Source organism: Vicugna pacos, chromosome 2 (genome assembly GCF_048564905.1).
Source record: "Vicugna pacos chromosome 2, VicPac4, whole genome shotgun sequence".
NCBI classification, from domain to species: domain Eukaryota; kingdom Metazoa; phylum Chordata; class Mammalia; order Artiodactyla; family Camelidae; genus Vicugna; species Vicugna pacos.
Genome location: NC_132988.1, coordinates 106,132,340 through 106,156,748, shown reverse-complemented (window position 1 = coordinate 106,156,748; position 24,409 = coordinate 106,132,340). Strand labels below are relative to the sequence as shown.

The 24,409-nt window shown below is 40.0% G+C and overlaps 1 protein-coding gene across 2 annotated transcripts in view; it reads right to left on the bottom strand.

Annotated features, from left to right (window-relative positions):
- Positions 1-24,409, bottom strand: part of ADGRA3 (adhesion G protein-coupled receptor A3) — a 99,129-nt gene that overhangs the window by 28,049 nt on the left and 46,671 nt on the right. For both annotated transcript variants that reach the window (XM_006207017.4, XM_031686602.2), the window contains 7 exons: positions 23,958-24,118; positions 23,190-23,403; positions 18,896-19,060; positions 16,080-16,281; positions 14,997-15,152; positions 6,669-6,830; positions 4,107-4,310 (listed from right to left, as the gene is read on the bottom strand). In XM_006207017.4, the coding sequence (XP_006207079.2) occupies positions 4,107-4,310; positions 6,669-6,830; positions 14,997-15,152; positions 16,080-16,281; positions 18,896-19,060; positions 23,190-23,403; positions 23,958-24,118 (1,264 nt within the window). The remainder of the gene's footprint in view (positions 1-4,106; positions 4,311-6,668; positions 6,831-14,996; positions 15,153-16,079; positions 16,282-18,895; positions 19,061-23,189; positions 23,404-23,957; positions 24,119-24,409) is intronic.

Below are 24,409 nucleotides of genomic sequence, written 5' to 3'. Positions count from 1 at the left end.
TCGCTTGATTTTTAAACAGACTGATGTTATACATCCCAATTATTTTCTTGTGTATAATTAATTATTAACTACATACCATCTCTTGATTATCTCGCTGCTGAACTTAACAGGGATTATGTTTACTTTCAGAATTTTTTTTAACTTGCTTTGCTAATTAAGTTTGGCTTATTCAACAGCGTTTACCGGATGTTTCACTGCTCTATGCATGGCACTGTGTAGAATCTGGAAATACACAATGAAATAAGACATGGTCCCTGCCCTCAAACATTCAAAATCTAATAGGGGAGAGACAACAATAGCAAAACAACAATAATAAGAGATAAAATGTATTAAGTGCTTCCTCTGTACCAGACACTGTTGTAAATGTCTACGTACATGTCACATTAAACCCTCTCAATAACCCTTTGAGTTTAATACCATTTCATGACTCCTGTATAATGCAAAGGACTGACACATTCCGAGAGGTTAAGGAACTAGCCCAAGTTTGCACAGCTTTTAAGTTGGGGAGCAAAACATGAACACATTCTTAGTAACCATAGCCTCTGGCCTCTTAACTATAGCTCAACTCACCAGCATATCAGCTTCTAATTATTCTGCAAAATGAACAAAGCCCTATGGGACTAATAGGCAATGATGAATTCTGTCTGAGGAAGAGAAGGAAGCTGTCATCTGAATGCAGTCTTAGAAGAGAGAAGCAGGGATCTGGTGATCCCTGCACAGGTGAGGCTGAGGGCACAGAAAAGGGCAGAAGTGAAGGCAGGAAGCGTAAAGACACACACAGCTGACTTGGAAAATAAAAGGACTTCCACTGGGCAAAGCCCTAGATGGGATGAGAGAAATGCGGGATGTACAGAGGAAACTGGATTTCAAATTCCAGTCAAGAAAATTTTAAAGAACCAATTCTCTCTGGCCACATTAACAGCTGAATTCAGAACACCAAAAGCTGCTAAAAGCTCTCAGTAGTTAATGGAAAATAGATAATATTTTGTGATGCTATCAAATCTGAATTACAGTACCAAGAGTGGAAGGAAGCATTTGGTTAAGAAAAAAATTAGATTAGGTGCTGTAAGAGTCAGATGACGGATGATCCAATCCCAACTGGCCAGGCACTGGAACTCACCGGTGACTCAAGCACCAGCTCTGACCTCAGGCAACCCTCAGCCCAGCGCAGGGGTTCTAAGACAACCCTCTGGCTCCTGTGTGTAACACTCAAGGACAGGCAGATGAGCAGAGTGTTACGGGAAAGTGAGGGAGAGAACTGATGATGAGGATGGGAGAGGCAAGGACTGACCGACCGGTGGTATCAGGTAAGACTCCTGGAGGTGACCTTTCTGCTGGGTGTTATTATCAAACTAAGGAGCTGGGGAGTGGAGGGGAGGAGCAGGGATTCCAGGAGAATTAGCATGAGCCTGGCCTAAGAAGGCCAGTGGTCGGAAGAGACACCAAGGGAAGTTTTGTTACTAGAGGGCGGCAGTGGGGAGAGGGCAGGTAAACGGTAAACACCACATGATGAAGGTCACTGACAGCCAGCCTCCAGAGAGACACCAAGCATCTACCACCAGATGGGCAAGGTCAGTGTCCACGTTGGGTAGATCCGGGGATAACGTTCACAATCTGAACAGCCTCCCCAGAGGAAAGGCTCTGGCAGGTCCTCTGCTCTGCAGGTACCAGCCCTTCTTCTGCTGAAGGGTGGAGAGCCGGGGGATGATCCTAGGAGAAGGCCCAGGAGGTCAGCTGAGGAGGCACTCAGGGGACAGGGGCAGCAACTATCCACTAAGCGCTAAGGAAGCACTTCAGTATTTTACTAACTGGCATAGTTGCACTGCTGCGTGTTGGCTGAATACGAGCCCTGGGCAAACCAATCCATATGGGAAAGGATGGATTTTTAAGAAGAGCCTGAAGACAGAGAGACTATATATAGGAGCTCACAAAGGTTTGGGTAATAAAAATGGAGGTCCAATCCGGCTGTGACAGTCATAAAGACAGGACAACCGAGACTGAAGAAATTGTGCAGAAAGCAGCTCAGGTAAGGCTCCTACTGCTGAGAACTGCCTTTTTAGCGGTTTAACTTCATATGCTAGCACATTCTCCCACCCAAGGGTAATGCAATCAATTATGAGACGTTCAAGATGCCCAATTGGTATATTCAAGGCATTTTTTTAAAAGTAGAGGCAAAAAGAGTAAAAACTGCCGCAGTTTAAAATCTAAAACGTAAAGAAAGTAAAATGCTAATGCATCTTGCACTGACAACATCAAAAATTTTAACTACTTCTGTGCCACAAAGGAGATGTTCCTTTTCCCCTAGGTTTTAAGCATGACCATCGATGAAGCATGAATAATGGTGTGATGTGTCCTTGGTTTCTGGCCACGAGACGACCTTAAAATGATAGAACAGTATGAAACTGACAAATCTGGGAGTGCTCCTTTAAAGCTTCCTACTTTATTTAGCAGGTAGAAACTCTCCTTACCCTGAGGGGGTAGGTTGTGAAATTGATGAAATGTTGGGTTTCATCATTTTTAATCCCTTTCTACCAACTGTGATCATCGAAGACAGAAGGGTTCATCAATTTTAAGTGATCCTCAAAGACACGCACCTCTCTCTCTCGTGGGCTTGTGTGTGATGCTGTTTCGATGCCTTCTGTGGTATGATTTTACCAATAAAAAACTTGCTGAGGAAAGGAGCAGGCAATAAGGAGTAGCATTGCTAAGTGCATCAAATACTCTCATAGAGCCAAGAGTAACAGATAAATCTTTCCAGCATTCCTCTGAATATATGGTATCTAGTAAATATATTATCATTAGACATTTTGACACAGCTGGGATTATCTTGGGCAGTGGGGGAAGCTGGACGATTTCTAAATTTGGCAAACTGGTTTGGAGGTCAGTAGGATCAAGTATGGAGGTCACTAGCGTCAAGTATGACAAAATATATGAATTCTTCATGTATTCATTCACTCATTCATTACTTACTGAGCGTCCACAGTGTTCCAGCACACCTAACACCTGTTTGACTGATTACTATGCGGCCATTAAAATGACTGGAATACTGCTGGTGATGTAATTCAGGGACAACCCAGAAACAAAGAAAGTACTGTGAAGTGAAAAACCACGGAGAACACAGCTACACATGGCCACACAAAGTGAAATGAAAAAATGTGGTTCCATCAGGGTGCTGAAATTGTACTTTTACCATTTGCTTCGATGTAGTTTAATGAAATGCATCTAAACCCCAAATTTTAAAAGCGCCTTTAATTTTGCTTGCCGCCACAAAACACAAACTGGTGAACACACATCACGTGGTTGCACTTCTGTGCCCCAAATCTTGATATACAGCTTGCCTGGTTAAATGTCTGGACTGTCCCTTTAGGCCCAGAGCCAAGGGCACAGAAGACTTACAGGAGGTCTACAAAAATGTTTTCATGTCTTTAAAATCAGCAACATAAAAAATGAACTTTAAAGTCAAAGAACATGTCTTAATATGTAATATTCATCTTTTTTACCACTGCAGTCATAAGATATAACTTTGATGTATTTGTGTGGAGAAAGGGGTCCAGAGCAAAAAATTCCTTAGCCCAGGAAAGTCACGATGCATCCCTTTCTGGTCTGAATTTCTTTCAAACAACAGCAAAGGCAATACCAATACCACCCCCCTAAAAACTTTTCATAAGGTTTATTTCTGCAAAGCAAAATATTTTGAATACAGTCATCCCCCTACACACAGAGGACTGATTCCAGGACCCCCTTGGATACCAAAATCTGTGGATGTTCAAGTCTCCTACGTAACATGGTGTATGTAGTTTTTGCATGAAACCTAGGCACATGCTCCTGTACACTCACTTTCAGTCACCTCTAGGTTATTTACAATACCTAATACAAGGTAAATGCTATGTAAACGTTGTAAAGACGATGCAAATCCTATGTAAATAGTTGCCAGCGTGCAGCAAATTACGTTTTGCTTTTTGGAACTTTCTAGAATTCTTTTTTAACTGAATATCTTTCAGCCATGGTTGGTTGAATCAACAGATGTGGAACCTGCAAATACAGAGGGCCGAGGCTGTGTTCTAATCTAACTGTAAAGTCTTAAATGATTACAGAATGCAACATACCTTCAACGCCAGGCTTGAAAAAGTATTTGAAACATTGCACTTAAAGCTCAGTTGTTTATCCAGGTTTCCATCCAGATCCCGCCTCCCATAGTCAGAAAGGCCTGTGCGGTCAGCAGCTGCCACTTTCTGGAACACCGTACACGTCATCCCAGTGAAGCCAGTAGCCTTGATGACATAAGCTTCCAGAGCAATATTGGGTGAATACTTCAAAAGTCAATCAAACAGGAGTTATAAAAAGATTTATAATACAGGGAAAAAGCACTTTCAAAGAGTTTCAAACACTAAACACTATACCTAAGCTAGAAGAGAAAGCTCAGGTTCTTACTGAACAAAGACACTGTGTAGGTAACTAACAGAATAAAAAAAAAAGATCCTGGAAATAAAAGGACGTCCTAAAATGGAAAGACACCGATGAAGAGGAAAAGAACAAGTCAGGAAGTACAGAGGATCAGATATAAATGAGAAGTCAATTTAGAAGACTCTGAAGAGTGCTTTGCAGCTAACTTTAAGCTGAACATGGAAGAATCTTATTTAAAAAAAAAAAAACAACACAGCTAGAGAACTCCATGGAACCCCTCAATGATAATAAAGAAGAGGATCGGGGTTGGGAAATACATTGAAAAGTCACCCTGTTCAATGCTTCACACCATATTCAGTTTTTTCTTTCATGGGACCATCAAGTTAACTCATAGTATTAAGTTTCACTGATAAAATCTTTGTATAGAATCACTCCAAAGCTGTTTCCTCTAAAAAGGAAGGGAGGTGTTGGTCCAAATAGTAATAAATGAACAGATTTTAAAAGCAAATTAAGTCAGAAAAGCTACCTGAAAAAGACAGCACCTGCCCCAACAATTGTTTTAAATGCAAGCGTGAGACTGAACTCAGGGGGTCCACCAGAACTTCCAGCCCGTCGATACAAATAGCCAGTGCACCCACATCTAGGGGCTGCTGCGCCCCTCCCATCTTTCAGAACCACAATGGACAGGGCACGGGAGGTGACAGGCTGCCCAGTCTCTTTCATATCCAGCAAGAGAATAGGATTTGCTACAAAATCTCAGGACAAGATGGTATCTCCTCTTCCTTAAGGATGATAAATTCTACACCCACTATATAGCAAGGCACCATTCTCAGTACCCTATGTGGACAGTGTCCTCTTTTTAAATTTTCTTTAAAGCATAGGACTTTCATGCAAGGTATCTAAAATCTATTAGGAAGATAAAAAATTTAAAACAGAACAAGGCAGAATTTTCCAAGTACCATATATACAGTAGAAAAGAATTTGTGATCCTCCCAATTTTTAAGACTCAGAAATCTTTACATTAACTTTTGCCCAACAGATGACACACTCTGCAAAATCACTAAATGCAATTATACTTAAAAATTATATTTGAAATTTTTTGTTAATCAAAGATATGTAATTACTACAAACATGTGACTCTTCAGTTAAGAGAAAGAAAACTGCCCTCCTGAGGTGGCTTTGAAACTGTATCATAAGTGGAGTTTCCCAGAAACTTTTTTATACTTTGAAACAGTGTGTAAATTACCCACGACGCCCTTTAGTATATGCATCCCTGGGTTCTCAGAACAACCAAGGAAGTTCTATGCACTGAGGGATAAGCAAGGGTGAGGCATGGGATTCAAAAGGGGTCTGAATGACGGGGGAGGCCCAAGTGTGGCGCTTGGGCAAGCTGATTTCAAGGAAGGTCACAGGTCTGAGGGGCAACTACCTTGAACTATGCTGCCCAGACAGGAGCTGTGCTGGGCCTCCGTTTTTTATCATTCAGGAAAGTAATCCCAAACTGAACAGAGCAAAAGGAGCAATAAAACAGTTTTATCAAAAAGGACCCACTGGTCCATGGGAAGACGGTAATCTTGAATTGTATAAAATCACAGGAGGAGGTCTAGAACATTATTAGATGAACCCACTAAAATAGTTAGAAAGTGAAACTCAGGGGCCAGATCAGAATATGACGGCTATAAGAGAATAAAGCTTTATTAATTTACCACATGTTAAAACAAAAAAAGCTAGCAATACACCAAGAAATTTAGAACGGTTCAATTTAGCACCAATAAAATACGGTACTATTTAACAGAGTAATTATTAAGTATAAATAACTCATTATGCCAAGAGTGGGATCAACTGGAAAAATGCCAATAGGTTCACAAGGGCTGGGAGAATCCCAGTTCTCTTCTGAAACTGAAACCTGGACAAGCAATCAAGCACTGTCTCAAAATTTCCTTCGGGGCCGAGAGCACAATGGCGGCCAGGGCAGACGGCGGGTGGATGCCAGCAGGGCAGTTCTGCAGTGTTCTCATTTGTGTTGTAGAAAGTTTCAAAGGAGGAGATGGTGGTAACTGTTCAAATTACAAATTAAGAAAGTATTTTCCAGTTACCAAGCAAACAGACACAAAATTCCTTTATAAAATGTCTTGAGGAAATTCTCTAATAATCAGAAGTAAGAAAACACTCACCCCATTGTGGGGAGGAGACCTATCTCTTTTGAGTTAGCATTGCCTTGACTGAGTTTTTCCCTTAGAATGGTGGGATAAAGTCACACTTACTGTTGAATACACATGAGCTCCATTAGCGAGTCGGTACGTGGCGATGCGCTGTAGGCACTGGACGATCCTACTGCAGGCCCTCGCCTCCCTCTGGGCCAGCCCCAGGACGCGCTCATCAGCCAGCATGATGTTACTTGCGATGTCAACCATCACGTCACCAAGCTGGCAGGTGTGCAGGAGACAAAAGGAAGATCTTTAAAGCCAACACAGGCAGCTTTACAACAAAATCCACCAGGATTGGCCTTCAGTCTAAATTTTCCCATGAAAACCCAATAGGCACTTGACTTGTTTTTCATTAAAACATCTCCAGATACGATGAGCACAGTCAAATTACGACCAGCTGGTAACATTTAGCTCAAAGCAGTGCACGTAAGTAACCACCAAATTACAGGTGAGAAGACTGGCGTGTAGTACTCAAACCGATGGGGGCATGGAGGGAGGCAATTATATGAATCAGGGGAACGGAAGAGACATCACGTGACTCCCAGCATAAAAAGATCTCAACTCTGATGGAAAAACACTTACAAACACTTCTTTTTGCCTAAGTCTCACTTAATATTATTATTGAGAAATATGCACTGGCTACCTCTTCGGTACACCATCATGGTCAAATCCCTAGGCACGTCCAAGTACTGGGAGATCCCCGTACGCACTGGGCCATCACATGTGTCTCTGTACGTACAGTTCCCTCTACCTTGAATGAGCTTCCTCCCATCCTCCCAACTCAACGAATGCTCTAAGACCCGGCACCATGAAATAAATGGACCCTAAGAAGTGCTCACTTTCCCCCCTACCTTTTTATTTATCTCATTCACTGAATTCTTTTCAGTAGCTCAGTTCATCACTTACAGATGTAAACATCTGTCAGGCAACACTAGTGGAATGTCGATTTGCCACTGCTGATGGGGACCTGTCTGTCTTGTATCAGAGAAGTGCGCCCACAGTCCAGGCTGATGAGACATGTGGTTGTTGAGAGGGTCTGCTATCGAGCAAGCTGTTCCTGAGAGGGAGAGCCATGGCAGGAAGAACACAAGCACTCCAGAGGCATCTTTTAAGTCAGAGGATTTACAAGCTGGCTGGTTCTCTAACCAAGAAGTAAGCATCAAAGCCCCAAAGCCCAGCCAGAGAGCCAAGGCTGTTTCAGCAGATGCCTTTTGATCATCCCAGAAGATCCAGGCTGAGCTTTTCCACCCAGGGTGTATAATTATGAGGGCTGAGGAGGGTTTGGAAAAAGTTCAGTCCATTGCACCCATGGTTCTCTTCAGGAAGAAGACAAGCCTGCGGAAATCCACCAAATCCCAGCCCCGGAGCCGTGGAGTGAAGCAACCACAGGATGTGAGGGGAAAACACACAGCTGCACATCCTGACCACAAGCAGCGGTGGCCATGGACCCTCGCATCTTCCTTTATTTCAAAAATGGGGATGATAACCACCCTGTCTTTTCTGAATGTTTCAACAATTGGCTCGCACTAATAACTATAGGGTTCCTGAAACCATGCCTGAACATGGCAGGCACTCAAAGCATAGCTCTTTTCGTTATTTTATTGTTCCCCCCCCACTTCTTTTTTTTTTTTAAACCATTTCAATCCCAAAATAAGCCCTTCTTTGAGGATGACAGGCTCTAAAAGAAGTGTTAAGAGGAGTACATTTTTAAAGTCTTTATCTCACATATAAACAGGATCAAGGAATCCAGCAAAACTGCCTCTTCCCCCTCTGTCAAGCCCCACCACCTCATCCAATTAAAATACAGTTAACTGGCTACATACTGCCCTCACCATCGTGTGTCACAATTCTGTCCTTATTTTAACTCCAATGTAAACATATGGTGGGCAGGGACAGCACAATATGCTACTTATACTCATACCTTTATTCATTAGTGTAACTCCTCCTATAAAAGCCAACAGCTATACAATATCTATTTACTGACTAAATATTTATTGAGAACCAAGGTGAGCCAGACACCGTCCCAAGTGAAAAAAACATAAAAGGTCGTATTTGGACTTTGTGTTGAGTAAAGAAAATATGTAACCAATAAGTAAATACTTTTTTCTTTAAAGTGACTAGGTTGTGATACCTGCAATAAAAAAGTCATATATAACAGATAATAATGGAATTTAATCCAAACACCCTATTTTAATAGACTCACATATTCTCAAGAGGCATTGCACCCAAACCCAAAACATTAACAAGACCAACTGACAAAGAATTAGGAAGAGCCTATAATCAAACTTCGTAGAATCCTGTGTCTGCTCATTTGACACAATTCATGCAAACATCAGCACCCTGGAACACATTCCTAAAAACAAATAGGTAAGGGGGTAAATTTCATTTTAACAGAAGCCCTTAGGTGATAGAAAAGAACAAATCTGACTCCACATTAGATCTGTTCCTTTGGCTGTAACCTTGTGCTTTGTTTCCCAGGCTTAGTCTTGTTGGTTCTGAACCTTTTGTAAAACAATGTTGCCTAGAGCCTGAAATACACAGGACAGCCCGTTCTCAAGGCTCTGACTTTTAAGGGCATTAACATTTTCCCATTCACATAAAGAAAAAAGTTGCAGAGGAGAAAACAACAGTTGTTTTGTTGGAGGTTTACAGGGACACCGTTACCCGACCCACGTGGACAGCTGCAAGAACAAAGGATTCCGACACCAAGAAGTGCCCAACAAGCACAGCCCCTCCCCTTTTTAGTAGCATAAAAGGAGCCTGAATCCTAACTGGGGGGCAGATGGTTCTCTAGGACATTAGTCAGCCATCTTCTCGGTCTGCCGGCTTTCCGAATAAAGTCGCTATTCCTTGCCCCAACACCTCGTCTCCCGATTTACTGGCCTGTGGTGTGGCGAGCAGAACGAGTTCGGACTAGGTAGCAGTTACCTCTCAGTTATGGAGGCAGGCAGTGACCCCTGAAGGTGTCAATCAGCCACTTAGACACCAACTAGAATAATGACTGCCACTTCTTAACAGGAATCCAGAGCAGCTGGAATCACCTGGTTACATTTTCATCTCTTATTCTTACTGATTGTTATCTCAAGTTTATGTACAAAAATAAACAGGTGAAAGAGTGATGCAGTAAGACATGTTCTAAGGTATCAGAAAAGAGATGACCACTGGTTGCAAAAAGCTTAAAAGATAAACTACAGGAAGATACTGATTCTACTCTAAGGCACTACTGAAATATTTATGAAGTGTTTAAAAATGAGCACAGTTACACTAATATTTTTTGAAGTTTTACATGTACGGACTTTATGAAGACCCAACATGAGACCTGACTGACACATCACCTCTGCTGAAAAACTATGGTTATTTTTTGATAAAAGAATTATTGCTATGGGTCACTAGAGAATGCCAGTTATGGAATTTCACGTGTTAATAACCGTAAAGAAAAGAAGTGTCTCTAAGAAGGTAGAGAGCTAGCAAGAGTGATTGCCTTAGCTGAGAACAAGCTATTTTTCTCATTATTTCATTACAAATGGCTAAGAACCAAGGAAAGGGATTTTTGGCCAAAATATTCCCTAGAGCAGGTAATCGTGAAATATTACATGCTTCTGTGGCCTGGTTACGGAAGTTGTTCTGAATCCTTCACAGTGGCCAAAAAAAAAAAAAAGACACAAAAAGGATAACAGTGCATGAAAAATTACACTGGTTAAAAACGTATTCCTGAAATTTGACACACAAATATGGTTTAATAACTGCAACCAGCCTTAGGAAGCACCGTATTTCTCTCTGACTGCACACCCTGAAGGCCAGTCCAGCCACAGAAGGGTCACAAGGAGTGATGTACCTGCTCCTGCATCAGTCACGCTGAACGCTGAGTGATCAAATGAAAACACATGTGAATGCACTTTATCCGAGATAAAACAGGAAAGAAACGAAAATACCACGTTAACAACAATGAAACCATTAAATGTCATCTGTTGTAAGAGACAGAATATTTCATGTTCTTTTCAATATTTATGTTTGGAATTCAGGTCAAAATTAGATCAAAATCATCTGTAAATTTCATGAATTTCTGATGTGTCTATGAAATACACAAGATAATACATCAATTAAACTTGATATTTAATTTTAATGTAATAGGAGTATAATACAACACTGCAGACAGAATACTTCTGTGCCCTGGAGTTAAATACACCTGGGATAAGGTTTCTCCCCTCCCTTACAAGTTAGATGTCCATGGCAAATAATTTTCTCCAAGACTCAGTTTGCCCACTTGTAAAATGAGACCAAGAACTCTATGAGAAAGTGCTCCAAATATCTCACTTCATGGTAAATTACGGGGCAAAAAAATCAGAAGGCAAATATCTTAAGTAATTCATGCAGTTTTTGAGAAAAGCCAAGAGCTCTAGGCCCCTCCCCACATTATGTTTTCAAGCACAAATCATCAGAGGGTACCCTTGGCAATTCTAATCACCAGAAAAGCAAAAAACCCAAAAACAAACAAACAAAAAAACCCCTGAAAACCTCAGGCTGAGAACTAATTTCAAAGTGACCCCCTTACCCTGGTATTGTCCCTCAGCCCTTAGCAGAAGCACATAAATATCACATTTCTTGATGACATAATAGACCATGCTCACAAAGACCCTTCATCACCAACATTAACCAACGTTCTTCTGCAGGTCCTCCCCAAAGCAGAACTAAGAAATAAGGATATATTTCACACAGGAACAAACCAACTGTTATTTACTGGTGACATAATTGTCTGTCTGGAAAATCCCACATAACCAACTGCAAAATTATATGAATGAATTCCATAAGGTAACCAGACTCAAGGTCCACATTTTTTGAAAAAACTATAATCAAAGAAAACTGCATATGGACTAGGTATTTTATGTTATTAAGCACTTAGAGCTCATTTGGGTGATATAACAGTGTCATGGACCTATTTTAAAGTTCCTCATAATTTAAAAAAATTACAGATGAAATATGACATCTAAAATTTGCTATTCAATCAATGTTCCAGCATTGAAAAAGAGAGACAGAAAGACAGACATTCAGAAAGAGAGAGGAGGAGGGAGGGACAGAAGACAAAAGAAATAATAGGACAGGACAGATGAAACAAGACTGGGAAATACTGAAAACTGCTGAAGGCTGGTGAAAGATGGAACACAGGTATTACTAGTAACATTGCTTCCCCTATGCTTTTGGAATTTTCCAATTAAAAAAAAATTTTTTTTGAAAAGTTTTTAAAAAGTTAAACCCAAAGAGAACTTTTTTTAAAAAGCAAGATAAGGATAGAAAATGAAGATACTACCGTGGTTCTCAAAGCCTGTGCCAAAGACACGATGCCTAGTTACCACCTGGAACTTGGCAGAAATGCAAATTCTCAGACCCCAATACAGACCTACAGAATCCGAAACATGGGAGGGTGGGCAATCAATCTAACAAAACTTCCGGGTGACCCTGATGTACACAAGTTTGAGAAAATCATGTTCTAGAAAGGATACAATAACCAGAAGCTGAGTATTTTAAAAAGCGTAACAATAAGCTGACAAGTAAGATCAAGGAAGAAAAACATTAAGAATACTGAAAATAAAAAATGTAACTGTCAATACAGAAGTCATTATGTTTTAAAACAAGCAAATAAAAGAATTTTACATTAAAAAGAAAAAAAAACACTGTAGATAACAATGTAGTAAACTAGCCTGAAAGGTGCATGCCTCACTCACACGTTTAAAACCAAAGCACAGTAAGGAGACTGGAACACATAACCAACTCTAATCTTCATATACTTTCTCATCTTCTGAAATGGATATATGACTATTGTTTTCGTAAGAGAACTATCACAAACATGGAACAACACTTAAGGTGACTGACCAACAACCTTCAGCTTTTTTTTTTAAAGACCCCGGTAAACACATCACTTAGATCTGGCAGTTTGATGCCTTTCAGCACCCACCCTAAGACAACAGAGTACCAGCTTGTGTTGGCTCGATTCAATCACAGGTTATCTTAGTTATGAAAAAAATCCATAGCAGAGTAACTTTTTGGACATAATAAAACTCAATTTAATTATTTGTCCAATTAAGCTATACACATTTTAGGATACCTAAGCATAATTTTATGCAGTGGTAGTTAACTTAAAATGAAGCCCTTAAGTCTCAAGACGTCTTGATACAGCAATAAACAGTGAAAGCTACAGCCTGCAGTCCAAGTTTCCAAAGAAGTAGAGATGTCTAGTACTGCATCGTAGGTGATACTCCATTTATACCTCAATTGTTCAATTCCAGATAATTTTCCTCTGTTTCTCCAGTTTATACCTAATTAGTTGCCGTCATTTGTTTCCAAAGATAATTAAAACTTTATCTCCTATATCAGCCAGTGAAAGTGACCACAATCTCCTTCAAACTAAGTTTTTAGGTTAGTAACTAAATTACTCAGGTGATTTTTTGTTTTCTTTTTAAGGACCTCTTTCTTAGCTTCTGAGATCATAAGAATGTTACATTTCCTAGTCCTGTAACAGTATACCCTAGCTTTGCAATGATTCTGCAACAGTTTCATCTCTATTTTCTCACTTGTGCACACAAACTTTGCAAGTTCAACAGGGCAAGTATCATCCTCCAGTTTAATGATAAAGAGCCCGTGATTAATAACTCATGAACCATGTCCACTTCCAGTCCTCAACAAGATGCTCCCCCCTCAGAATATACCAAAGCGGCAGACCACTCCTCCCACATGGTGGCAAACACGGTGAAACGCACACCTCTGGGCACCACACTGCTCCTCCCAAGCCGAGACGTGTGCAGAAGTCCCTCACACAAAACAGAGCAGCATGGGAATAAAAACGAATTACATGGTGGCAAAATCTTTTTCAGTGTCCACATTCCAAACGTCATTGCAATTACTCCAGTGACCTGAAACATCCACCTTCCCTGAATGACTCCTAATCATGTGGGCAGCTAACCTGTGATTATAAATCAACAAGGGACAGCAGCATTACCACACAGCCGGGATTCAGACAGCCTCTCCCAGGGCTAGAAAAATTCACCATGGGAAGCAGGCTGTGGCCCAAAGACACAATCAAGCAGGAAGACAGTTCATTAGAAATTGTGGTCTGAAGTTCAGGTATCATCAGCTGCTCCGCTGACCTGAATCCCATACGTATATACACACAGCTGATTTGCTTTCTTTCAACAGCTACATCTTATCAAGTAAAGTACCTAATGTACAGGGCTGCAGTTTTAAAACTTATCACCAAAATGTAAGATATTAATAGATATTATACAAAAAAAAATCCCTTGGTTTAATGGTTTAGGAAAACAAGGCATATTATTTACCTTTTAGCACATTAATGTATCCGAGATGTCTCACATAAAGAAATATATTAGACTTTGTTTAATCCAGTCTTTCCCCCAGTTACATACTGAGTACTTTTGGAATAACCATGACTGGGCAACACTGTGCTGGAAAGTGAATGTGATAGAGCAGAAAACTTCTGGATTAGACACCCAAGGTGCTCGGGTTCTGTTTTCAGCCCTCCACTAACCCAATGAATAACCTTAGATTAAATCGCTTCATTCTCTCTTTGGGCTTCAGTTTAAGACCTGATCTAGGTTTCTTCTGACTTCTAAAGTTCATTTTTATGCAGCTGATTTTATCACAAGGGAAACTGTCTACATAAAGCTCTCACAAAGCTTGAAAATTAAAAGTTTAATAAGAACACAGTAATCTGCACTGAAAAGCTTATTCAAAACATTATTTGCTGCCTCATTCATTCTGAAAACTGTGGTTGTCAATGTTTTCCCCTAAAGGGTATCACGTGGATAAGCATAGCAGAATTTAATGTGGCCCCTTGTCGAAGTCACTAAATGTTGGTAACTTATATATGTTAATCATTTGGAAATTTTTTTAAAAAATTCCTAAAATAGTTATTTCCCTAGGACATTCCAAAAGCAATTAGGTAATTGAACATAAGATCTGGGTGGCTAAACTCTCATTAAGAAGGATGAGCATATGGTAGTGTGCAGAAGAGAAGTCCCAAGCAGTCTGAGGGAAGGGGCGAGCGAACCCTGGGGTATTGGGAGAATTTAACTAAAAATGTGCATGAATGCGATTTGGAAAAAAAAAAATGGATGCAGGAAGTTACATTCTCGTGGGCTGGCTCTGCCTTATCACAATCTCCGAGAACTGAGAGTTCACCCCCACTCCTCCCAACAACAAATCACTCTACTAGACGGAGCAGAGGTCTCCTTCTCATGACAACTTAGGAAATAAAAAGATACACTAAGTTCAAACGCAGCAAACACAAACTGCTTTTAACATAGAGTCAACCCTCACGTGACCATCGACTGACACCCCCCCAACCCCGCGCCACAAATCTGAACCAGAAAATACCTCTTTTGATTTTTCCTCTTTGGTAAATCTTCCAAATTTTTCTATCATTTCAGCCACAAAGATAACATCCATCTTGTCAGAAAAGTTGGCTGCTTCCACAGTGTAAGCCAGTAGTTGTCGGGCCGTGGCCACAGCATTGGTGAGGTTGAGGGGCATCTACGTACAAAAGAGGCAGAAAGAAGCACTCAGCAAAGTGATCGGCAAAACTGGGACATCTTACTTCCATTTCAAAACATGGCAAGAAATGGAAACTCCATCATTTACTCACCATGACCTTCTCAAAATGCTTTTCCAGAACTGAGAAAATGGGAAATTTACCGGAAACTAACCTGAAGGAATTTTTCTTTAACTTGGAATGAAATATAACAATACATAAAAACACATAGGGTAAACACACTGCACTGGCTCTTCCTCTCTACCTATCCAAATTCTAGACATACTCAATTCCAATTCCTTAGTACCGCCTTCCCTGAATATTCCAGCTGGGAGGAATCAATATCGCCCCTGGAGCTTCTGCCACACGAACCACTTTTTTACCACTTATCTGTACTGCCATGCAGTGCCAGTAATGTTTTACATTTGTTTCTATGTTGACTTAAACACGACTCAGCACCAACCATTACAAAAAGGGCGTGTCAGGTGCAAAGAAGCATTCAAAGATGGGTAACACAGAAACCACCTGCCAGCTGCTTATAATCTAGGGTTTAAAGAAGACACACAGAAGCAGAGATAAGAAAAGGCACGTGAACAGTACAACAAGGGATCACTGGTGACAGAGCCCTTATAAAAAAAAACCCAAGAGGAGGCTTCCCCAGTGCACTTGAAGGATGGCTGGGATTTTGTCTGGGACACAGATGATGAAACTATTCAAAGACAGAAAGTCCGGCAGTGACTAGAAAGAAAGAGTCATGCCACAGAGGGCCTGGAATATTGGTTAAAAAGAGCGGGTCTGGTCCCAAAGGCACGGTCAACTGAAGTATAAACACCAAATCCTCATGCTTAACTAGTATTAAAAAAATCTTATCTGATGTGAATACCATGTCTTATTGGCAACCTCAGCAGATCCGAAGACGTTCGAGTTACCTGATTAAACATGTAAAGAACTCTAGTGACGTCGTTGGCGTACTGGCAGCGAGAATAGTCGTCATCTGCCCAAAAGCCCCCTCTGTCGCAGCGGCGCCAGGCCTTCCTCTCGTCCTGAGCGTTCCCAGGATAGATCCCACTGCCGTGGCTGTTCCGCGCACACTGCACATACGCGGTGATGCCTGCCAGCGTCCGGGGCCACCTACAGGGACGACGACAAGAGAGCATAAGGAAACCCACACGGACACAGTAACAGCAGAGGAGAAGCAAGGGTCAGGACACGTCACTCACGCATAATCAGAGAAAAACCAAGGAGAAGAAACAAACTCCTTTAACAATAAAGGCCAAAAGTATTTTTCAAAAAGTTAAAATGGACTAAGCCATTTTAAGCTATCAGCCGAGTATATTTTAATACCATAATGGAATATTTTCATAATCTATTCTAAATATGAATTGACAGGGAAATTGTATCTTTATCCAGTGGGGGAAAAAAAAAACAGTGCAACAAATGGTTTTGTGTCTCTTTCTACCTCCTGTTACTATATTACTGGCTTATGTAACCATTAGGCATATAAGGTCAGAACCTTGTCCAATATAAGGAGAATTTGCCTTTTCCAGAAGCAGAGTTACTATACGTGCAGAAAAGAGTTAACCACAGCAGGTCCCAGGCGGCTATCCTTACAGAGGCCTGCTTGCAATGCTGGCCCCTCAGTGGCATCTAGGAATCTGGGACTTGGGGTGTGCCCAGTTAACTGGTACGGGCGAGTCACTGTATCGAGACTGTTTAGACAAGCAATATGGTTCATGCTGAACACCTGCTTTACCCCTGGGGGTCTGAAATGCTGATACGAGGTAGGCAGAGGATGTCTGTATGAACAGCTCCCAGTAAGAACTTTGGGTGCTGAGTCTCCAAAGGGCTTCCCTAGGCAGAAATGCTCCATCGAGGTTGCTGCCTTTTCAAGGCTGAAGGAGGAGCAGGCTCTGTGTGATCCTCTTGGGAGGGAGACACAATCAAGAACCTTGAACTTGGATCTCTCCAGAACCCACCTGTGTCTTTTCCCCTTATGATCCAGCTATGTATATTACTATATTGCTGTAACTACAAATATATGCTAAGTCCCATGAGCCCTTTTAGGAGCCTCTGCACTTGGGGTGGTCCTGCACACATCCAATACCACATACAACTGAATTTACCTGGGAGAAGCCCAGATAAATTGTACAGTCACTGTGCAAGTGACAATGCCAACCTGCTGGATGAAGCAGCACTAACTGGATTGGGAGAAATCTTTGTAATTTTAGTTCCATTTCTCCAAAACTAGGAATGAAAATGAACATATTTAATAAAAGTTATAGCTGACTCATAACATTTGAACTGCTAGATTATAGTGTCAGCCACATGAAAATAGAATGCATTATCAAAAACTATATAAATAGATCAAGCAACACAAAACTAAACCTTATTAATGCAGTGGAAGTTTAACTGTAAAATATCTTAAGCAGAGTCAAAAGATAAATAATTCATTCATCAGTTAAATAAATCAGATTCTCCTTCTATTTTTAAAAACAGAAAATACCCCAAAACTACAAGTAAAAACAGTAAGTTCACCATAAGCAAAAAACACACTATGATTATTTAATAAAGGTGTTAACATAATAAAATGAACAATTATTCATTTCACTTTGAAGTATACAATAAAATATTATAGATTAACAGTTAATCCACATAAAAGACTTATCCACTGGCAATAATAAATTGATTTCCATAGACTCATATCAAGGAGAATTTTTAAAAGAAGAAGGAGAGGACAAAAGACAAAAAAAAAATCAATGATGAACTAGCTGAGCTAAAGTTGTTATTGCTTCTCCACCTTGGACTTGAAAGATGAACACCAAAGGGTTTTTTTTTCTTATCCTGCACAATTGGGCTTAGAGCTACTAGGCAGTAATACCACCAGTCAGACAGTGTAAACTGGGCATCCCGTAATCTTTCCACTGCTTTAAAGAGCTACCAATTTCCCTTCATTTATATCAACTATTAACTCATTACTAAAACTCTGAACATAAAGAACTTTAGGTAAATAATATATTTAAAGATAGTGTTTAACAGCACCTTTGAAGTTTAAGGGGAATCTATGCTAAAAGGCGTTACTTCTCACAAACTCTAAACTCTCTACTAAAAAAAAAAAAAATTCACAGTATTTAACTCATTCTGCTGATCTTAACAGTGTCCAGCACCAATGGCTCCCCAACTTTCAGGCCACCCAACAGCTCTCATTTCCCAAAGTCCCCTTATTTAACTACCAGAAGAACCAGATGGGGGAGGAAAACTGGACATGTTTCTGCCAAGTGTGATGTCTACTCAACTGTCCAAGGTGAAAAGTGAACTGGCACTACAAATCCTTCCAAAGGTCACCCAAAAAAGCCCTTGAAAAAACAGGAAATGCCATTAGCCTGTCTGAATTTCACACTGTTTTAGTAGAATTTCCAAAGTGTTTCCCCAAAGTAGTGGTTCTTAACTTTTACAACAAAATCACTTGATAAAAGTCTGCACTTCTGGGTTCATTTTCAGAGACTCATGAATCAACAGATCTGAGATCAAGTTAAGGCACCTGTATTTATTTTTAATCTCCAAAACGATCCTGAAATCACTGTTCTAAAGGGTAGTCTTTAGATATATAAGGGTACCTATGTGAATAAACATACATTTCTTAGATTCTCTTACTGAGGACAGGAGACCAACTATATATGTCCATGCCTTTGAGAATAAAAAGACGTGGGGCCAATCAGCCCCTTTCAGCACACACCATGTCACTGACCTGAAATCCCCTTTATTATTTACCACCCTCTCAGGAGGACAGTACTGTGCAGAGCTTTCTAAGACCACAATATCGACCGTCCTGGTATTGTTCCCGCGTTTGGTCTGGACGTGACAGCCCCAATTTCCAGTCGATCCAGCCTGAATATTAGAAATGGTCAAGGCACTGCATGAAGAAAGAGTTCAAAGAGAGAGAAAAGATGGTTACGCATGAGGGGAGACAACATGGGCTTCGACCATTCATTTAGCAAACGTGTCTGAGCGTGTGCTGTGGGCCAAGCGCTTGCTAGATAAAAATGAATAAAAACATGACCCTCCATTTAAGTACTTCAGCGTCAAGTTAAGACAGGCAGGTAAAGAGAGACCTGAAATACCATGGTCAGAGCTGTGACAAGAGTGAACGAGGGGCACTGGGACTTCTCCAGAGAACCGGAGAGCAGGACACAGGAGGAAGGGGGACCAAGTGCCAAGGCATAAACATCATGGCACTTCCCTCAGCAAAACAAATGGAGACGTTTCCAACTTACACCTAGCTTTTCAGATTCTAGTGAAAACATTCAAGCATGAAGGAGATTAACGTTATGAAGTGCATAACTCATATTTAAGATGAAATATTTTGTGGAAAGGGGGTTATGCTAGTAACAACCTGTTAGGTCCCTCAAAAGATTTAGTAAATTGCCAATTAATGCTTTAACCAAAGTAGTTTTCCACTTCAACTTATAGCACAGCTGTATTTCTAAACAGCTGTCAGAAAATTCAACTTTCAAGATGAAACCGTAATTCTCCAATAGGAAACCTAGTAATTAAAGAGCAAATGTCAGAACCTTCAATTAACCTTTATTATCCTGACATAATCTACTATACTTTGCTTTTATGAAGATACAAATAAGAAATCATTAGACATAAAGCATGCATCATTTTAATTAACTTATAAAATTATGTCTTGAGGTCAATATACATATTTCCAGGTTCCTAAATCATTAATGGCTACACAACAATGTTCTGATAAAGACTCTGAGGCACTGCGATTCTGAATCAAAGAAAGTGTTCATCACTTTCACGAAGGCAGTCAATAAACTAATACATTGTAATAAATATATTCAAGATAAAATGACAAGAAGAGTTTGACGTTAGATTTAAATAACCAGAAAGACTGTCAAACATTCTACTTTATATGACTCTACTGAACTAGGAAGAAGTAGATAAAAAAATTTTGACAATAAAAACCATTTTCCAATCCAGGTCCCCACACTTTCTTGGTTCACAGGACCTTCCCTGACTAGATAAATTTTTCATGGTGCCCCAGGCCTAAAAATACCTATGGTAGGTCCACTGACTAAATGAAATCCCCAAACTGTGTATACATGTCCTAATGACTTATTAGTCAAAAAATAACACACATCAATGTAAAATTAAATACTTCATTCTTAACCATGACTACTTCTTAATGGGTTGTGTGTGCCTGTTGGGCACTCCAAAACTAATCAAGCATTGGGTACAGATCAGACGACAATATCCGTATTTCTTGCTTCACACTGATTTTCACAGTGCTCTGTACCACGGTAATTGCCAAAGTCCCATCACCATTAAGTATGGCACCAGCAAAAAGGATGTAGCATGATCTAACATCAACACTCTAACTGCCCGGAGCTGGGAGCTGTATGTTATCTGACCAATGTCAGTATCACACTCAAACACTTAAAGTACCCAACAGCACCTCTGTGTACTCCCAGTGGTGCCCTGGGGCACGTTAGCACACCCTTTGGGAAAAATAATCCTAATACATTTGGCAAATTTTTTTTAAAGATAACTTTAAGCAATACCTTCAATATCTAAAGCCAATTAGCCAAATAAAAATTTTTCAGGAATCTCCAACACAACATATTCGAAGATTTAAGAAGAAAAGACATTGCTCAGTTTTACCTTTTAGGAAAACTACAAACTTTGGTTCTTACTAATGTAGCATCAGTGACATAAAGAGACCAATGAGGAAACATGAGAAATATGTGGTCAACCAATTCAATAACAACGTATTTCCTTCTTCCACAACTTCTTTATTTTGGGGGGCTAACTCTGGTTAAAGAACTTCTCAGCTTTCCACATGAAAGATGCTCACTTTTGTTAAGTGTCCCTAACAACAACAACAAAACATATCAGCCAAAGTTGCTATCCTTAGAATTTTTTGTAATGCTAAAGAAATACAGGCTAAAAATGACTTACAGAAATAAATTCATAAAGTAAATTTAGTAACCTTATAGTTACAAAATTTAAGAGCTCTAAACTGAAGCTCATTTATTCAGAAAAGGGCTCTATTGTATTTTCAAAGCTTTACTGTTGTGTTCTATGGCATTTATTGTCTCCTTAGGCAATAAATTGCTTAAAGTGTACAATCTGGTAAGTTTTGACACTGTATACACTTGTGAAATTATCACCACAGTAAAAATAATGTAACAATTAGAATCTTCTCACTGGGACTTAAATGTCTTAAGTGCAAAAAGCATATAAAAAAATCTCTCCTAACAACCTTACCCCCTAAGAAAGGAACTCTGCTTCCCGTAACAGCAGAACAACTCCTATCAAACCACCCTCCCTGCAGTTAACAATTAGGAGCTGTGGACAAACTACAACATGACAACTATCCAAACACACAGAGAGTGATCCAAAGCAAGCAGGAACTAAAGAGGAGCTGACACTAAGAAGTGATTGGCACTGGGGAGTAACCAGGGAATTTTTTTAATGGCTTTTGCCCAAGGGCAGGAACTATTCAAACAGAAACTCACAGTCTTACTGGTTGAAAAATCAGAGGACAGAGGTAGAAAGGAACCTGGCTGGAAGCCTAAACTTCTGCATATAAAATTCACCCAGCTCTCTAACTGACCCCTGACCTACATGCAGACAGGGCAAACGCCAAGTAGACTTCAGCTGCTGCCTACTACAGACAAGCCAGATCTAGTAGCTAACTGCTTGATGAAACAAAAATCACCTCTCCTGAGGAGACTATAACAGAATCCAGAGTTAGGGGTCAGTAAACTTTTTCTCCAGAAGGCAGCTAGTAAATATTTCAGCCTTTGCTGACCAAGAAGCACCACTGAGAACACCATGTAGGTATTTATATAACCATTTGAAATCTAACCATTTAAAACTGCAAAGAGAACATTTACAGGCCAGATCTGGCCTGTAAGCTGATCTTTGCCAACTTCTCTACAGCAAGTCATTCACAATATCTAGGATACAGTCCAACATTAGCAGATATAGAAACAATATTTTTCTATATAGGAAAATATAAACCATACTCATAAGAAAATGATCAGGGTGATTGATCCCACAATCCCCCAGATACTGGAATAAGCAGGCAAGGATTTAAGGAGTACCTATTATAAATGTTCAAAGACATAAATGAAAACATGCTTATAATAAACAGATACGAAATCTCGAAAGAGAAAGAGAAATTATAAAACAGAATATTCAACCCCCCCAATTTCCAGGAACAAGTCTTAACTCAGAGGACTTTTCATTTCTTGGTAAATGTTTCCGTGCTGCTTTTGTGAGTCTGCTCTACTACCTCCCCAAGGTGCCCCAGCAGAGCTGGGAAACCACAGGTTTATTCTTAAATATTCCAGCTGAGGTGTATCTTTGAGAACTTGGTAAGAAGGAAAGAGAGAGACAGCCAGAGAAAGGTATGGAGACATACACAGAGGCAGAGAGAAGGAAAGAGAGAATTCAATGCCTATAAATTAAAATTTTACCAAAATTAAATATGGTGAATGACAACATCATATATGTGTGTATTAATCCTGTTCTCTGTACTTTAAGTTCATTTGAATTAACCATTTTGGTGCTCACACCAATCACGAAGTTGACAAACAGGTACTACTATATTCTTTTATACCAGTGGTGTGAATAAAGGAAGTAGCTTAAATTGTAACATTAATCACAAAACAGTGAAAATCAGGTGATTTTCCAAAAGTGAAATTCTGAGCTTATTAAGCAGCAGGAAGTTGTTAGAAATTAAGTCTGGCGCTAAACGTTTATGTTTTTTCCTCCTAAATCTTTAAACAAAGTCTCCAGTTGTTAACAGTGTTTCCCTCTTATCCTGTGGTTTTTTCCTTACAAAACTGGATATAAAAGAGCTATTTAATTTTAGAAAATAAGTAACACTCAGGAAAAGGAATGTAAGATGTCTGTTTTTTAAATGCAAGAAGATAAAATATTAATTCAAACTGCAGCTAAATATTACAATTCTGGGATGATAAATAAAATCCACAGAGACAATTCCTCATCTAAAAAAGATTTACCTTGCAATCAATGAGCAGTTGTGAATCATGTTCTTTTCAACAAAGATACCTTGAGATTCATCAGTTTCAACTATTCGCCCATCCTGATACCATAGCACTTGCATGTCTTGATCAATATATGAAGCCATGCACTGGAAAGGAAGGCTGTCTCCTTCAAACACAACTTGACGATGAGATGGAGTCATATAGAAAGATGGTAATTCAAGGGGAGGATCTAGAGGCAGTAAAACAAAGACTCGGTCAACAAACATAATACTATATTCACACTCTAGAATTAAAAGTTACAAGAATTCTAATTACAATTTTTTAAATGGAAAAACAAATTCCTCAGTCACCAGCATTACCAGCATCTACAAAACTGTTACTGAACTAAGTGGGTCCAAGATGAAAACAAAATTGAGTAAAACTAAAACGAAACCATTTCATATCATTTCTGACACTCAGCTGGCCCCTTCTGGTGGTGTCATAAGACTATCAGATGATCACAGAAGCAACACTTGAAGAACAAATTGTAAAATGATACTTACATCTGGGGAAAGCAACTGGTGATATGTAATTGCTGAACTATTTACAACTTTAAATTACATTTTGGAGACTTTTTTTTATTCCAGCTGACTTAACTGTTGGCAGCACTAAATATTATCAACTCCATGAAGACGGACAGTTGTCACTGGTGTCAGTGTATAGAGAATTCTAAAGGTGGTCAGGAGAAACACGGCAGCAAAGTAAACACAGTTAACGCTTTCTCGGTTTTTCCTTCTCCCTTACCGCATGTCAGCAACTCCTGCTTCACACCTGTGACCGGTTGGGCCTGAAGAGACTTAGGGTAAACACACCGTGTGTCCCGCACTGTGATGTTTCTCTCCTTCACCCAGCGATGCATCCACAGTATGTTACAATCACACAACAGATACTCAGTCTGAAACTCTCTGCAGCATACAAAATACAACGTAGAGGTTATGGTGAATGAAGTAACCAGCATTTTCACCTTACACTGGTTTTCCCTTTGTGGGGCAAGCGTACTGCTGCTCACCCTCACCATGCTAGGGCACGTCCTGCACCATCAGCTGGTTACGTCTCCTTTGCAATGAGATGATGTGGCATGTCTGACTCCAGGACTCTTCCCCATTGATCCTGGGACTGACTCTGCTTTCAATCAAAGTTGGTATGTGAACAAATCTGTTTATCATCCCTCTTCTATGCCACAAACTCCTGATGCC